This window comes from Chelmon rostratus, chromosome 11 (assembly GCF_017976325.1).
Source record: "Chelmon rostratus isolate fCheRos1 chromosome 11, fCheRos1.pri, whole genome shotgun sequence".
NCBI classification, from domain to species: Eukaryota; Metazoa; Chordata; class Actinopteri; order Chaetodontiformes; family Chaetodontidae; genus Chelmon; species Chelmon rostratus.
The window spans coordinates 19,298,505-19,316,533 of NC_055668.1; the positions used below are offsets into that span (position 1 = coordinate 19,298,505).

An 18,029-nucleotide genomic window follows, 5' to 3' on the forward strand; every position below is an offset into this window, starting at 1 on the left:
TTAAGGGTGAGAAAAGAGGTTTCCAGGTGAATAGATTTTGTCTGTTAAAAAAAACAATTATTTACATTTAAAATAAATATATATGATATATGTAAATAAATGTTTTTAAAACTGTAGAAATTTCTGCATACCTGCAGGAAGCTTCACTTACTGCTGGTATATTTATTTACATTATGGCCAATGCAGCCTTCATCAGGGAGTCTTTATTTCCAGGATGGAAATGTGTATTTCTCATGGTGTTTCATTCACCAATTGACCTCATTTCTGTGGTCCTCTGATATGGAGAATCTGCCACCAATAAGAACTTTTTGTTATTTTGGCAAAAAAAGTAATAAATGTCTCTTCATCACTTCTGTTGACTTTTAGAAGTTTGATTAATGTCTTTTTAAGATTCTTCTTTCAAATCAAGTGTCTCAGTTTAATTTTATAACATTCCTCTCCTCCCTTCTCCTTTAGGCTCGGTGGAGGACCAGATGACGCTAAAGAAATAATGAGACACAGTTTCTTCTCTGGCGTTGACTGGCAGGATGTCTATGATAAAAAGGTATGGAGCAACATGATGGTTAAACCATATGTTTGCACTGTGCCACGTCTAATGAAGTAAATAGGATGCCCACAAAGTTATGTACTTAAGTTATTTAATTGCCTGCATCTTTCCTAAGTTGAGAGTTAGTGTATTGCAGTTGTGTGATATATTTATACAGAGCTCAGGGTTAACTCCTGTAACACATGTACCCATGCACATGTCACACGTGAACACATGTGAGGTGCATCAGAACAGACAGGCAGCAGTATGAAGAGGTGTGACCTTGTGTCCTGGAGGTCTATCAGTCTGTTAATGTATTTGCTTGTATAACACCACAGAGTGTAAGTCAGGTCCTGTGTGGTGACGCCTATAGCCTGTTAGACAGGTGCTGAGCTTCCTCTCCTTGTGGTAAAACAACACAAACGTTAAAATATAAATGCAGAGTGACAGCACATATTCTCACACACACAGTGTGATAGAATTGATAAAGTATGTTCAGTTCAATTCAGTTTGTTGGTTGCATTTTGCAGCTGGTTAATGACTTTCACAGTCATTTACAGGGCACAGCAGTGTTGTCATCCGATGATGGAAGTGACATGGAAGTCAGAGAGAGCATCACACCCTTTTATACCTCCACACCAGTGACAGCTGTGTCCGGAGGCATTATGCTTTCAGGTTGTCCGTCCATCCATCCCATTCTCTTGAGTGAAATGTCTCAGGAACGCCTTGATGGAATTTCTTCAAATTTGTCACAAACGTTCACTTGAACTCAAGGGTGAACTGATTAGAATTTGGTGGTCAAAGGTCACTGTGACTTCACGTTTTTGCCCATACCTCAAGAATGCATACACTACTTATGACAAAATTTTTATTTTATTTTTTATTTTTAAATGATGAAGCGATGACTTTTTGCCAGAGGTCAAAGGTCGATTTGACTCTGGCCATTTTTCAACACCTAAGTAAGAGGGCATTGTGACCATATGTCACGTTGCTACGCTAACCTAGTCTTGTGATAAATCTTAAATCCAAGGCTAGCAAGCCAGTAACCTAGCGCATCCACTTGCATGTTGCATTTGAGGTGAAAATGCGACCTACAATCCCCTGGGTGAATGTGTGTGTGTGGTTACCTTACCACACAAAGCTCACACAGACCAGGCGATCACTCACCGCTTCACTTGTCAGTCAGTCACGCAGTCCGCTCTTCAGTGTGGATGATCGGTTTAAAAGGTGTATATACACAGTTTGTGGTGGTGGGTGAAACAAATTAGTCGCTTTTCTCCAAAATATCTTGCCTTCGGCGTCCTCCTCGTGGTGTGCCCAAAATCTCTCTACCACAGGTGAAACTCCTGCTGGCTAAATGAGTCAAAGCCACCACCCGCCTGCTTCTTTCAGCCTGCCTAAATTACAGCAACTTCGACAAGACGTTTTCCCAAAATAAACTGCTAAATCTCTACCATAGCACCAGATTTAACATTTGGTCAGACACTGAATTGGTGACACTCATCTTGGGTGTCCATCTTGTAACTGTGCTGATTGCATAGATCGTCTGCGCTGTCGGGTTGAAGATTTGTGTGAAGCATCCGCATTTTATAATTTGTAGCTTCTTTGCAGCAGCATCCATATTTGAAGCATTGCAGTCCACCATACGCTCATCGGTTCTGCTGATATTGATCTTCAGGTGATTGTCGTTGCAACATGTGATAAAGCTCTCTATCAGTCTCTGTAAAAGATAGCCTCTAAGTGAAGGCAGCACATTTCTCACTGGAAATTATGCACGGGAATCATACATGTCAATACTGTGGTAACTTCCATTTCACCCAAAACGCACTAAATACCTTGTTATTAACTTTATTCAAAGTTTTCACTGCATGTGTTACTTGAGTATGGACATGGATGTAAACTGCAGCTTGACTGGTTGGTAGAGGCAAACAACCGTGAGGGGTAATTCTTGTTTTTTAAGAATAATTTTTGAGCCTTGTGTGGACAGTCAGGGCAGAGAGCATAAATAAATGTGAGGAGAGAGAGAAAGATAGAACGGAGGATATGAAATGCAACAAAGAGTTTGAAGTCCTTCGAGCAGCTGCTTTGTGGTTTGGAACAGCAGTATGCGGTGGTATTGTATCTATAATCTGTCCTCTTTGTGTCCTCTTCACGTCTCTCTCTCTCAGATGGTCCCTCCATTCAAGCCTCAGGTGACGTCGGAGACAGACACCAGATACTTTGATGAGGAGTTCACGGCCCAGACCATCACAATCACTCCACCAGAGAAATGTGAGTCTCTTCTGTCTCTGTCTTTCTCACCGTACGCACAAACATATGCCCACATTAAAACTTGATGATGTCTAATCTCCTTTTTGTTACATAGCTGCAAATATTCTCACTGGACAGAAAAACATAAACAGACTGGTGTGTTTGTTTATTAAGCTTTGGGGGGTTAAGAATTACATGTTACTGTTAAAATAATACACATCTCACCAAAAAATGTATGTGCTATATATGTTTGAGTTGTTATATGTGATTTCTGTTTCATATTTGACACACATTGAGTAGACTGCATTTGTAACGCACCTGCTAGTGATTCACACTCCAGCATTTTTCACTCGTATGGATTACTTTAATAATTGCAGATTTAAACAATTGAATCATTGCTCCCTCTCTTTCCTCGGGTGAGACATTTCCACTTGAATTAACCGAGGGAACAAACACTCAAAAGTGCTGTTGTCTGTTTATTCAAGTGTCTCAGTAATAGTCCTCGGGCCACACGCAGCTCTTCACAGGCTTTTGAAATAAAGACGCCACTTTCAGAAATGTTCGGCACTGAATTATGCATGAGTGGAAGCGACGTGTTTCTCTGCGTTAATGTGAGGTTCTTGTTTTGTAGGTCGCACATCAGTTAGTTAGCAGGAGATTGGCACATCAAAGACATGCTCGTTAATTGAATCATGTTGTGTTTAAACCTACAGCACAATAGCATTCCGCAAACACAATGCTTTGTAGCGTTTGATCATATTTAGAGGTGATAAAATCAACATGGCGGTTCATAGATTTCATGTTAGATTTTATGTATTTATGTTAACTGAAAAGTGACTTTTAATGGTCAAGTCATTAATTAACTCTGAATCCCCATTTTTCTTTAGTTGACGAAGATGGGATGGACTGCCTGGACAACGAGAGAAGACCACATTTCCCACAGTTCTCCTACTCTGCCAGTGGGCGGGAATGAACTGTTCAACTCGGTGACATCGTCACAGCTGGTCTCTGAGGTCATCAATGTGGGACAAAAAGACCCACAGCTGTGGACCGACCCAGAATGGCCGTGACTTGAAGGATTTTGCCCTTCTCCTCCTCTCCTCCTCTCCTTTTCACCTCTCCAGTCTTCTTCTCTATTTGTTTTTTTTATTTTTGTGAATCCCTTTTTAGAGAGAACTTCCAGACAAAATTACTTTCTAATCCTGCACTGCAACCCTAGGTGATCCAAACTGTGACGTGATCAGTTACTATGTAATGTCCCTTTAAAGACAGGAGCATCACCGGTGGCCTGCTGTGCTTTGACATGTGTCGGTCCTGCCAAACCCTAAAAACAAACTTCTGATCAAGTTCGACAACAGCCGATGCATTTTTAACGCAACGTTTTTGTGGCTTCTTATCTGTGAGATGAAGATAGAGCATTTTAAGTCTTTCAGACCCAAACTGCCGTTACTGGTCGTATCTCAGGCTTTTACAAACAGACAGATACTCAGACTCAGAGAGACACTTGGGTCTGTTTCAGATCCTCACATGAATAATTCTGGGGATTGATTGAGGCTGCCTGGCATTGAGCAGAATCCTTCACACCTCATGTTGTCAAGCAGGATTTGACTCAGGTTTTGCTCAGTGCAATTCATTATTGTTGTTGCTGCTATTTCAACTACTACCGCAACTACTACAGGTAGTACTAGTCCTACTACTACTATATTACTACTGCTACTACTAAAACCCGGTGCTACACTACTAGCTTAATGCTGCAGATCATTATACAGGCGCCAGCAACACATCAACCACCTGTTTTAACGTCTATGCTTGTACAGCTGCAGAACAGGTGTTGCTACTACTCCTAATGTACTGCTAATACACATTAACTCTGTAGATTAAGATGATGGGATGTCATGTATGTGTGTGTGTGTTTGAGTGAGTGAGTGAGAGAGGTACTATTATGGGTTTGTGCTTAAGAACGCACCTCAAAGCACAGCAGTGCGGAAGGATGAAGCTCCCAAACCATGAGCTTTACTGTGTTACCCACAATGCAGTGCAGGGTGGTTGATATATTCATCACTGCAGAGGTGAAAATGAGAGGAAAATGGTTGGTTTGAATGTTCCCCCCAAAGATTTTTATTTATTTCCCCTCTGAGTTGAAATCTCCTCTGTCCCCCAAAGGGAAAACAAAACCGAAATGGTACTTAGTGTCCATGATAGAAAGCTTTACTGTGACATGTTGTTGTCATGGCTTTGGGAACCACACGGCTGTACCTCTCTGTCTTTGTGCAGGAAAGGGAAACTGCAGCAGGAACAGATTCACCATACAGTGAAAAGAGAAGTCCCGGATGGGGATTGTGATGAGAAGAGAGAAAGAGTACAGGTGAAAAGCTCCAAGAATGATACGATACGAAATATTTATAATGTGTTACTTACTATGATGTATTGACGAGTGAGGTGACGGCTGATTTCCTGTTTCCTGTGAGATTTAAAAGGATTTAAATTATTTAAAAAAACAAAAAAAGACATTATGGTCTGTGAGGAGGTACGCATCAACAGTTATAGGTTTACACCAATCACAGCAATGGCTATAATATATATATGTTCTATTTATTTGTTCTACTCATCAGTTTTATATTTAACTTTTCTATTGTTATTACATTATTCTAGAAAATAGTTTTTCTTAGGGCTGAGAGGAAAAAAGGCACCTCAAGAAACAAAAATGGCTGAAGAATGTAGGAGGGAAAGCGGATAGCCTTCCTGCTCCATTGTTTATTTTATTTTAATTATGTTTTTGTGTTGTTTTGTGACCAAAATGTGACAGCCGAGAGGTGACAGGACACATTGAAGACAGATGATAGTTTGCTGTGAGCTTAACGAACATTTTGGGGCAACTGAAGTTTGGGATAATGATAGAAACTCACCTTTTTTTCCCTTCAACATTATCCATATCATCCCACAGGCGTGTACTGTGACGGCTCGTCTCACCTGATTGGATATTGACACAAACGCCCCATATATTTAATCTCACCACAGGTGTGTGTTGGTGAAGGCTGAGACAGATTTCAGGGAGAAGGACGAAGTGGAAGTTGTGCAGAAAGAAAACAAGTGCAGCACAGAAGTCTGAATGTAAAGCGGTAAGGATGGAAAAGATTTAATACAGATCTGTAAGTGCTACTGTTAACTGTAAGTGTGTCGAGACAGAGTAGAGGAGAAAGTTGAAAAAGTGTGTGAGGTTTTAGGTCAGTCAGTGTTTTCCTGCCAGTTTTAGATGAGAAGGAATATCTTCCGCACTAATGCAACCTTTATCGTAAGAGTGGGGATCAGAGTTGGGACCCCAACCACTAAACCTTTCCTGCTCTCTCCTCTGTCTTTCGCATGTTCTGTCATTTCTCCGGTCTGGACTTTGTTTGTGTCGTCATGTCTTCCAGTCTGACCAACAAGATTTATAATCCCCTCAATTTCTGTCTTCAAATGCCAGTGAGCCTTATGGTTTAGCTCAGAATAAGCTCGTCAGAGTGGGAAAAAAAAGTGTGGAAATATATTTTTAGAAATTTGAAACTTTATCCAAAAAACAAAAAAAAACTCATAATGTGGAAGACGTCACCTTCAGTATCTGGATGACACAGAGCACCAGGGGATGTGCTCTTATTAGGCATAGAAGACTGTATTCCAGTATATTTATTTGAATGTTTTTATTACTATTATTATTGATGGATAACTTGAATTTCTTTTCTATTTAATTTATTTGATGTCATTTTGTTTTGGAGTTTAGCAGTAAGGGGGTGTAGTCGTGTTTCACTCTGCAGTTTAAGTCTTCAGACTTCGTTCTAAAAATAAATGCCTCCTTTTTTCTTTACGGATATCTTATACAACACATTACCTGTTTTCCTGCTGCTCCTATGTCCATATGCTTTACTCTTGCACATCCATTAAATTGCTATTAGTTAGCAAAGACGCTTTATGGCAGAAAGTATAAAAGGATGGCGCTGGCCTGCATGCTGTAGTCCTCCTCTGTCCGCACTACCAGTCCTGAGTCAAAGTGGCACTCAGAACTCTTATGAAAAATACTTCTCTGTGATCGATTGAGCCTGTCTGGCACAGCTGAAGCAGCCCAAACCAACCAGCTGGCACCCCCGACAGGCTCAAGCAAACGCTCCCAAGTATTTGGAAGGATTTCAGCTTTGATTTGACCCAGGTCTGCGAGTGACTGAGGAGTTCTAGCTGTATGTGCACGCTTACCGCCAAAATCATTAGAAACCAGAGTTCATAAAATACTGCTTTGTAGCTTTGGCCACAGCACTTTCACAACCATCACTTTTTATATGGTTCAGAGGAATCTGATTCAGCCCTGCTTTAAAGGAAGATTTTTAGCTTTTTTTATGTTTTTAAGAAAATGAGGATTTTTAAAAGCACATCTCCCCTCCACATTCAACCGATGGCTTTGATGTTGCTCTGATGTCTGGATTTGGCAAGACCTGGGTGATTGTGTCCCACGTGCCAGAGAGGAGTCAGTGCTGCCACTGCAGAGTGGGCTGTGGATCATGCTCAGTGGACGTTTTCAGGAAACTGGTCAGTCTTCATAAACTAAAAACTCCACTGAGCAATCGGTAAAACTCCACTGATGTCACTGACTCCTTCTCCTCTTCTGTTTAGAAAAGTTCCCCCTCCAGTGAGCCTCCTTGCTCAGTCCTCTTCAGATTCAAGTTAATTTACTGGCAGCAACAATCCCAGGCTGATTCTAAAGGTCAGAGATCATGAAAAGATTCAAGTTTTCCTCAAATTACTATAAGTGGAGAAGGTGGAGCCTAGTAATCCTCTTCATCAAATGTGGGATTTCCCTTAGAGGCTGTGTATCAGTGGAGGAGAACATGTCAGTGATTTAACTTTGTCTCAGTTGTTTTCACCAAACAGAGGCTCTTAAACTGGACGATGAAGTTCAGTTAAAGCCTCCTCACAGCTTTACTGGTGCCCTCGATTGGTGTGAATCGACAGTATGTGAGTTATCTGACGCTGCGCTGACAGCGTTTACTCTTAAAGCTGCTGCTGTTTGTACTGTACATCTATCACACAACAGATCCGACTCCAGTAGTATTTGAATAATATGTAAAATCCTTTCAAAGACCTCAGCTGCTCTGTATTGATCTCGGCCCGTTTGTTAATGAACGGACAGCGTCAGCCAAAAATCACAAGCCGCGCTCAGCCTGGCGTTTAATGCAGATAATAAGTAAATGGCTCCAGTGTTTGGAAGGATTTCTGAAAGTATTTGACCTCATGTCTGCAACAGAATTCCTCCCCTCTCTTCTCTCTCTGGTACTAGTCTACTATCATCATGATTATTAACATGAACAAGCATGAGATGCATTTATTTATAAACAGCAAACAAAAAACGGCAAACATGTACAAATATTACAAAGTGTAATTGAGTTCTAACTCCACGTCCATGTCCTTCTACTGTAGCTTTACAGTTGTGTGAGACATTTCTGGACAGCCACCAGCTGTTCGCAGAGTGGGCCACGTTTCCCTGAAGCACTGAAGTCAGCTCTGCTCCGCGTCATGTCGGCGGAGCAGAGATGACGTTGACTCTGAGACAGTGTCGGGAAACGCAGCAGATCGATCAAACAGCCTTTTTCTGTCCCTCATGCTGTTAAGAAGCAGTGCTGCTGGCCGCTGAGGCCGCGAGGATGTGAAAACAACAAATTACCATCAACATGAAGCTGTTTTTTACACTGTACATCCTTAGTATTTTTACACATAAAATGTATATGATAGGGATGCACATTATTTTCCTTCTTACAGACAGCTTCAATAAAGCACTATGTCAATCTGCTGCAATGGTGTCGACTTGTTATTGGTTATCCTCTGAACTTTGAACTCAGCTCAAACATTTTAAAATAGAAATGAACACTTGAAATATTCTTCACAGTTGAGGCTCATTGTTTTTCCCATAAAAATGTGGAACACTATATTTGTTCTGAGTAGAAGAAAATGCAGAAAACTTGTATTAAAAAAAAATTAGGATGTTCTGAAAGTTCATAGATGTGCACCAATGATTTTGCTTTAATTAAAAAAAAAACAAAAAACATCCTAGTACCTCTAACCACAGTCCATCGGAAAACATAAAAAGTTGTGATAACAAAACATTTGTGATTATACAGTGTACCTGAGTACAAAATGGATGAACACACCTGTCTCCCTGCACATTATCCTGGGTAAAAAACAGTCTGATATGTTCTTGCCAACAGGAGATTTCTGACAGTGAAAACATCCAGATCGATGAGATGAGAGGAGGAAACAGGCAGGGAAGATTCATGTGGCCAGAGCATCGACTCGTCTCGTGTTCGGGAGCTATAAAGGCACAAACGCACGCACACACACAGCACACGATAAAACATCTAACGCACATAATCTCTGATAATGAATCACGGCAGAATACAGACAACATGTTTTTCAGCAAACCCAGAACCAGACAGAATCATTAGTCATGAAGGGACAGACATCTTACTGATTTTATTTTAGCAAACTGACAACCATAACGTGCACCTGGAGAGAAAAGACGCTGTCACGGATTCATTTAGCAACAGAACAGTGAGTCACACACTCACACTGCTGTGTGTTTGAGGTGTGTGTACCTCTGCGTGTAGGTTCTGCATCTCCTCGGTGAGTGTGTTTCTCTCCTGCATCAGCTGGTTCTGTTTGGCCAGCAGCTCACACACCTGCTGGGCACTGCTCTGACAGTGACGGTCCAACTGCTGCAGTCTGCAAAACACACACACACACACACAATATTGACTGAAAGCGTGTGAGAGGAACGTACCCTCCTGGCTGATATAAAACCAAATGTTGTAAATATTGAAAGAGAGCTGGATCCACAAAGAGCTTTTAATATCACTGGACTTTGTGTTGATCAAGTAATCAACACTGTTTACATGAATGTGACAGCAGTGTTTGTTTTATCGTTAGAGTGCAAACAAGGAGCTGAAAAATAGTGATGCACTGAATCGATATCGGACAAAGCTGATCCAATGGATAGATCCCATTAGGGCTGCAGCTAACAATTAATTTCATCATTGATGAGTCTGCTGATGATTTTCTCAATAAATCCATTAATCGTTTTGTCTATAAATGTGAGAAAAAACACAGGCTGTGGTGACGTTTTACAATGTCTTCTTCTGTCAGACCAACAGTCCAAGATCCAGTTTAGTTTACTCCTCTGTGTCAGAAAACGATCAAACCTTCGATTCATTAACTAAAAATTGCTGCAGCTCTAGATCAGATGTTGGCCAGATGTGATTGATTCGCATTTTTTCAAGTGACCGTCGTCAAAGAAATTGTTTCAGGAAGATGTTAAAGCCTCTAAACAACACAGTCAACATGTATGAACATTTCTACTGCAACACATTAGCATCTTCCGTATACCTTCAGACAAAGAATTACCAGACAGAATGATTGAGGTAAAAAAAGATTGTGTGTTGAATCCGTTTTCTCTCATTTTAATTCACTGCTTAAAAACCTGTGTTTAAGTTTCCTGTGGACGTTCTGACCTCTAGTCGCACTGTGGAGCAGTTTTTCTACGATCGCTGTCAACACATCCTGACGATGGTGTCACACTTCTCCACCGATCAACAGGTGGCAGTGATGCACCAAGAAATGTAGGAATGTGCAAAAAAAGGCAGAGAAGAAGAAGAAGACTGCAAGCTAGTAAACATGATAACAATACAGGACTTAAAATGTTCAAAAAACTCAAACTTTGCAAATGTTTTATGGGGAAGAAAAGTACTCAGCGTGTTTGTTAGACTTCAAAGACACACACAATGTGTTCAGGTGAGTAGCACTGAATGTAAACATTACTCCCTTTAAGGGAACCCAGGCAGACGCTGCTTTATCGCAAGAGGTTTGTATTGTTTTTAAGAAGCTCATCATGTAAATGTAAAATCTTAATTAAAAACTAGCTACTATAGTAGTCAGATGGAGTAAAAAGTACAATATACTGTATGTAGACACATAAACTAGCTTAAAATTGAAATACTCTAATACAGTACAAGTACCTCAAAAATGTGCTGAGTTACCTTCCACCACTGTGTGTTCCATACTCCCCGAGACAGAACATGTCAACTTTTACTTAGTTTCAGGAGAACCTGTATTTTAACTGCACTCTACATGAGTAGGAGACGCTGGATCGATTGGCTCAATATTACATGATACATGTGATCATGATATATATGATCATCCTGGAGTAGCAGGCTAACAGTCTGGTGGGAAACTCGTGTGTGCTGTTATGAAGCAAAGTGTTGATTTTTGCTGAGGCGTGTCCCCTCTGACTTTCACTGTGTGCGTGTATATACTTGTACAGTTATCTTCGTGAGAGCTTATTTGAGTTTAAGACCTTGTGTGGCAGCTCGTGTTATAAAGCGCTTTGAGTGGTCAGCAAACTAGAAAAGCGCTACATAAATACATAATACTGTTTGAGGGTTCAGACTTGTTTCAAGGGTTAGGTTAGAATAAAGTTTAGGTTAGCATAAGGACTGGGGTAAGGCATTTAGAAACTTTGTGTGTGTGTGTGTGTGTTGGGAGGTGCTGTTTTCCAGCTGGGGTTTGGGGGTAAGTCTGTATGAATAGTGTCTGTGTGTGGATGGTGTTCGGGGGAGGAGGTGGAATGTCCACCAGCAGCCAATTATTTCATCCATCCATTCAGTCAGCACGGTGAACTCATTCATTCTCTCTCTCACACACACACACACACACACACTGGAATCCACATTTGCACACTGAACTAACATCCATATTAATCCATATTTCTATTATTTTATTTATTTTTAAAGTGAAAATGCTGCTTACAGGCTGATGCATCAGTATTAACAATCTAATAATGTCATACAGACATGTTTAAGTCATTTTGCGATACTTTAAGTACATTTTGCTGATAATATTTGTGCTCTTAAGTAGGATATTAAATGCAGGACTTTTACTTGAAGAAATACAGGAGAGTTTTACCTCTTTAGGCCACAAAACACAATTCATGAGAAACAGTCTGAGAAGGAAACAGACACTGCTCGATGTACTGACGTGAAATATTCTTGAGCCGTTTCAACAGGTTCAGAAGGCGACAAGTAAGGCAGGACAGATCCATGTGATAAAAAAGAGCGAGGAGGAGGAGGAGGATGAAGAGAGTTGTGGCTCGGGGCAGAGAGACACGGAGAGGTAGCTGGGGGGTGGGGGGGACAGATGCCCCTGCCCTGCTGGTCATATTGGCAGTGGTAGGGCTGCCTGTGTGTGACAGACGGGGGAGGCGAACATCCCAACTCTCCTCCACAATCTGCTCCCTGCCCCCCCCACACATTGTCCTCACTCTGCCCTGCGCTGCCTCATTTTCCACCGCAGGGTTTAATCCTGCTCCTGCCTGTCCCTCTTCATCAGGAACTCCCCTCCTCCATCATCATCATCAACTTTCACCATCAGTCACCCCTGCAATAACCTGCCCTCCCTCAGCCGCCCTCTCTCCTTGCCCGTCCCCTCCGTCCCGACCGAAGGCCCGCCAGGCGGTTTATCTCAGACCTGGAGGCTCTGTCCAGTCCTGGAGCCCGCGGGCGGCGACTCCCCTCCCCGCCTGGTGTTCCTACAGCCGGCTGCCAAGCTGTCCTGACCAGACACCCCCTCTCTTCCTCCTCCCACTCTCCCTCCTACGCCATCACACAGCACGACACAGCAGGCCACCGCCACGTCACACAGTAACACACACACACACAGCGAGAGCCCCGCTGTGGTGAGCGAAGATGCAGCCACAACCGATGTGCCACATGCAAAGTGCAGAAGATATCAGCCACACACACACACACACAGCAGAGGACCTAAAGGTCAGAAACAGGGCCTGTTGTTCCGAAGCTGTAAATGTTTGATGAGGGAAGTGTTGAGAAAGTGTCGACTGAAGGCCTTTAACTCCACACCACCAAACTAATCTGAGTCATGCTGAGAAAATGCCAATCCTTATCCAATCACAACCTCTGATCTTGGTGCACGTATATGCACCGAACACTTCTCTCCAGAAAGAGGATGTACAGCGGCCTGTTTTCTGTGGTGATGACTGGCCAGCTCTGGAATCCACTCCAGGTTTGGAAAGCAGGAGATGCATCAGCATTGTTTGCCAAGTAGACTTTTACACTTGCTCTGCTAGTAGAGGATTTATCCACTTATTGATTCAGAGTATCTGAAGTGAACCACAAATTGTGGACGGGCATCCTGATGAGGCAACAAAGCAGAACCTCAAAAGTGCGCAGCCGTACAAGTAGCTTTGGTTTGATTTGAGCAAAGTTTTGCTGCAGCCACCTCAATGCAGGGGTTGAAGTGTGTTTCATTTGAAGTGATTACAGCATTTTAAATTTACACTTAGAAATTCACCAGCAACATCTCTTTCCAGAAACAGTGTCCCTGTTGATCTGTATAATCCACAGAACAGATATCTCAGCAGATATCTAAAAACCTGGGCCAATAAAACCAAATTCTCAACATGACTAGATTCCACTGGAGGTAAGTGAGAAATTTTTTTTCTTTTTCTGTTTTTTTGGAATTTGGCTGAACTGACCCTTTAATTGCCAAGAAAAAATAAGTATGTAATTAAGAAATGGGTTTAATTTAAAGGGGAACTTCCATAAAGCCTGAATGATCTAAATCAATGCAGCAAAGGCTGAGATATCCTGACTTTTAGTCCTAATGTGTGTCAAAACACTGTATCCTACGCTTCCCATAATGCAACTCAGTATCTCAATAATTAGACTTTCCCTGCCTGGTAAACATCTACACCTTTCAAACTCCATATCCAAAGTTTGTGACTGATTTTGATTTCCTTTAACCTGACTTTTTGGAGAAATGGCACCAATGATAAAAAATGATCTGCAAATGAGACTAATTTCTGTAGTTTAAAGGTGCAATGAGTAAGAAATGGCCACCGGTCAAAGGTTGCTCCAAACAAATATCACCAGAGTAAACGCTGACTGCTGCACATTATTGGCTGTAGCTGCCGTTAACTACTTAGCTCAGTTGCAGCTGGTGGCTCTATTAGCCGACTGGAGTCTGTCCTGATTGACAGCTTGAAGCTGGGCTCCACAGCCTCCCAGTGAACGCAGCTGGATCAGGGTCGGACACAGCCAACGGAGGCCAGTCTGACAACAAGAAAAGCAGTGCCGACGTGATTTACAGAGACTCCAACCAGGACTCGGACTCCTGGGATGATGACACGGCAGGCCGGGACAGGAGAGGCATGAGGCAGAAGAACGGCAAGAGGAAGGTCGGTCATCATCAATGTGGAAAAGCTGAAGCATTTTCACATCTAACTCAGAGAACTAAACCAGAGCTGATGATTGTTGGAACAGTGGAAAGACGCAACGGTGTCGGTGAGTTTGGTTTTGTTTCTATCAAGCTTGAATTAAGTGTGTTTCACGATGAATGAACTTGGTGAAAGAGACAAACTTGAACTCAGAAGCCGGGCAGTTGTATTTTTATGTTTAATAATGAAAATAGGAGAAAAAATATTTTGTGTCTCGACATTTGTGGTGTTTTGTTTATTAGACTAAAAAAGCTCAGAGCACTTGTGAAACGTAGCAAATTCGCATTCATCTCATTAAGGTACAAAGCAGTACTATTATGAGACAGGATGGCCCACTGCTAGCCGGTTAGCATGCTAACTTCAGTATCCGTCTTTGACAGAAAGTCAGAACTGTTACTTCTTCACATTCTGCTGATGATGTTAGTTAGATAATGTTTTTTTCAGTGTTTTAAACTAAAATTCTGTCCATATCTTACACCTTTAAATCCAAACACTGCTGCAAAACGCCAGCAGACTTTCACACATAGCAGTCTGACAGTAAGTGAGCTGAACAGGAAGCCAGTAAATCTGCCGGTCAGGTTGTGGCCTGAGATGTTTCGAGCGGCTGCAGGTTGTAAGCTGAAGGTTTATGTAATGCTGTGAGTAAAGCTTAAACTCTGGCACAAACAGAAACACACACACTCAGTTTGTCTGTCCAGAGAGCAGCCAACCTCTGGCCTTCTTATAAAACACACACACACACACACACACACACACACACTAATCCACCCCTTGTCTCACCTTACATATCCTGCCTCAGAGGGGGATATGTGTGTGCGTGTGCGCACGAGTGTGTAGATGAATGCGTGTGTGATTAAGGCAGCGCTCCTTCCAGCAGCTAAAGCAGCAAATCCAATAACTGGCCTCTATCGACTGGCACACTCATTAATTAGGGCTTAATACGGCTTAATGCTCGGGCACTGCCCTACACTGACCCACACACACACACACACACACACACACACACACACTCTGCAGGCTGGCCCGCCTCTGCCTGGAACTGGTGAGGAAGGAAGCTTGGATGGATTCACGGATGGATTGATGGCGAGACAGATAAATGGATGTTTAGGTGAAGAGGATCTGCAGTCGGTGAAAAATGAGGGCTGACAGTTTGTGGTGTCGGGCGAAGGTGCGGGACGGAGCGGAGGAGGGCCGGGGAAACAAAGAGGCTGAAGGCTCCAGCCGTCACCTCCCTGCCGCCTGCTGCTGGCCTGGCTGACGGCTGATGGCAGGGTTATCGTGGTGGTGGGGAGTTGGAGAAGGAGAGCCTCCACACTGACCTGGTGAAAGGACACCACCTGCTGGATCCCACAGTTTACTGACACGCACACGACTAAACACCTAGGCTGAAGTAAATTAGATTCATCCTCCAAAAAACGATGCTCCAAAAACGCCTGAAACGGCTTCCAGAGCAGTCATGGTATTAAGTGTGTATTTTGCTCTCCAGCAGACATAATAAAAGCAAGTTTTGCTGGGAGGCAGTTTGCAGTAATTTCCCCTGACAGCCCGATAATCAAACTCTGCTCACAATCTGCACCTCGAACCGCCGCGCTCTCTATTGACTGCAGCTACTAAGGAGATTAATTACAACACACACGCAGACACAGTTACCTCTCTGTGGTATACATCAGTCGTAGCCCACAGCCAGTGTCTAAACTCTGTTGCGTGTGTGTGTTTGTCTGTGTTTGCATATTTATTTACAGGTGGGAGCATATGTCCTAAAGGCATGGTCCAAAGGGAAAGTGCTAACGTCATGTTAGAAAAACAGAGAGACGGTAATAGAAAAAGAGGATCTGGAAGCGGCGTTCAGGTCTGTCATTCAACAGCCCCATATGAATGTGTGTGTTTTTATTACTAAACAAATCAGCTAGTGGAGCGTGTCACTTAAAGAAAATATTTATTGGACGATGCATACATTATCAAAATGACGTTCGTCCAAAAATAACCACTCAGCATGGATGAAAACTCTGCATTAGGAGATTAGGTACAGATAATTTTTCTTTAAATGTGAGAAAATGAAGAGAAGAAAATCTGAGTGTGAAGATGAATGTGGGCTATAATTGAAGAACTTTCAAGCCAGAAATTAATAATAAAGAAATTTCAAGTGTTCTCCTGTAACGAGATCTGACATCAAGAGAGAAGCAGGACAACACACACACACACACATCTGAGCACACTCGCATCTCAAGTGTAAAAGTCAACTCTAACCCTAAAAGATAATGAAAAATCTCAACATTTGACTAACTGAACTTGCGTGTACGTGCGTGTGTGTGTGTGTGCGCGCGTGTGGCAGGCAGAGGGCCTAGGGGGTGAAGAATGCAGGCAGACGGCCTTGGCTTGCCTGGTTACAACAACACTGCCAGGGGCATGAAGGCTGCAGCTGCCACACACACACACACATGAACACACACACACACACACATACACAAAACCATATTTCGCCCAATCCCAGGCCCACCATCTCCACCCTCACACCCGAGCGCTCTAGCTAAATCTTGGCTAGCACACAACTGCACTCAAGAATCTGTGTGTGTGTGTGTGTGTGTGTGCCTGAAGGCCATGCTCCTCTCCCCTCCACCAACCTGTCATGCCAGTTGTTGCTCTTGCTAACATGCACATTTGACATGGGAACACGATAAGTGACACTGTGTGTTTTGATCAGGATGAAACCGACACGCGTTGCCGCAGTTATTTGATTTTCTTTTCTTTTCTCGTGCTCTCTTTTCATTTACTGTCATTTCCCAACATTTGCCTTTTTTGGCCCCTTTCAAACACGTGCTTCACTCTGTAAATGTACTGGCCATTTAACATGCACGCATCGTGTTGGAAAAGGTCACTTCTTCTTAAAGGAAATCTGCCTCCTAACCTTTCTGTAACTCGTCCTTGCAGCTCAAGCATGAATACAGAAGAATCACACTAACAGATACAACACACACGACAGCAGCATCTAAATGTCTGAAAGCACAGGTACACGGATATAATACATATATATATCCTGTTCTTTAGGCAGCACAGCAGTATGCACAAGATAAAACCTTTTAACATTTTATTTTGTGTATTTTTTTTTAATGTGTTTTCACTGAAATGTTTTCCTCAACTTAAAAAAGAAAAAAAATCAAAAGTCCTCTCCAACATCACACTAATTGCTTAAAGGATAACATCCAGTAAAACATTACAGAATTAATATCATGTGAGCAGATTATAAATTTAATCAGAGCCACTTAAAAAACACAAAATAGGCAGTAGGATTCTACATTTAAAAGGAACGCATGATTAAATTCATGCAAAAATATACTGATGCTCAGACAAATGTACAGTTGCAGCAGCGGGGTGGAGTGACCTCCCGGTGCTGCATCACAGGCGGCGAACACGCCACGGAGATAATCACTCACTCAACTGATGCATCAGTCTGAATCTTCAGCTGTGATGAACACAGTGAGGAGAAGAAAAAAAGGTTTTAGATGTTATTAAATGTAGTCTGCCAGATGTGAATCACTGAACACTGCAGCTCAGAGAGCTGTGTGTGAAACCTCTAACATAACGTAGTAAAACAGAGTTGTAATGTATTGCCTGCTGGGCACTTCACAGTGAAGCCACAGAGTTTAAATCTGAATTGTTGTGGCCAAATATTAACTTGAAGCCTCTCATGTTGGTTCGGCTTCCCAGAGCTCGGCTTAAAATTAATGAAGGGAGATTGACTAGAGGCCCTAAAATTAGAAACAGTGTTCCTCTAAATATCTGATCTTTCATGACTGACTTTATTTTTTTAATGATTGTTTTCTCCATCACGTGTGCATGTAACTGTTGTTCCTTTATTTCTCCTCACCTCATTTTGCTTTTGTTGTTATTTTTTTTAATCAACTCTGCTTTGTTGCTCTTGTGTTTGTTCCTCTCCCGCCTGCTTGATATTTG

General features: G+C 42.3%; 2 protein-coding genes across 2 annotated transcripts in view; one reads left to right on the plus strand and one right to left on the minus strand.

Annotated features, from left to right (window-relative positions):
* akt3a (v-akt murine thymoma viral oncogene homolog 3a) overlaps positions 1-8,585 on the plus strand; it is a 52,682-nt gene extending 44,097 nt beyond the window's left edge. The window contains exons 11-13 of the mRNA XM_041946883.1: positions 457-544; positions 2,695-2,797; positions 3,664-8,585. Coding sequence (XP_041802817.1) covers positions 457-544; positions 2,695-2,797; positions 3,664-3,749 — 277 coding nt within the window. The 3' untranslated portion in view covers positions 3,750-8,585. The remainder of the gene's footprint in view (positions 1-456; positions 545-2,694; positions 2,798-3,663) is intronic.
* Positions 8,080-18,029, minus strand: part of sdccag8 (SHH signaling and ciliogenesis regulator sdccag8) — a 45,289-nt gene continuing 35,339 nt past the window's right edge. Inside the window, exons 17-18 of the mRNA XM_041946882.1 lie at positions 9,391-9,517; positions 8,080-9,106 (exon numbers count right to left, since the gene is read on the minus strand). Coding sequence (XP_041802816.1) covers positions 9,068-9,106; positions 9,391-9,517 — 166 coding nt within the window. The 3' untranslated portion in view covers positions 8,080-9,067. The remainder of the gene's footprint in view (positions 9,107-9,390; positions 9,518-18,029) is intronic.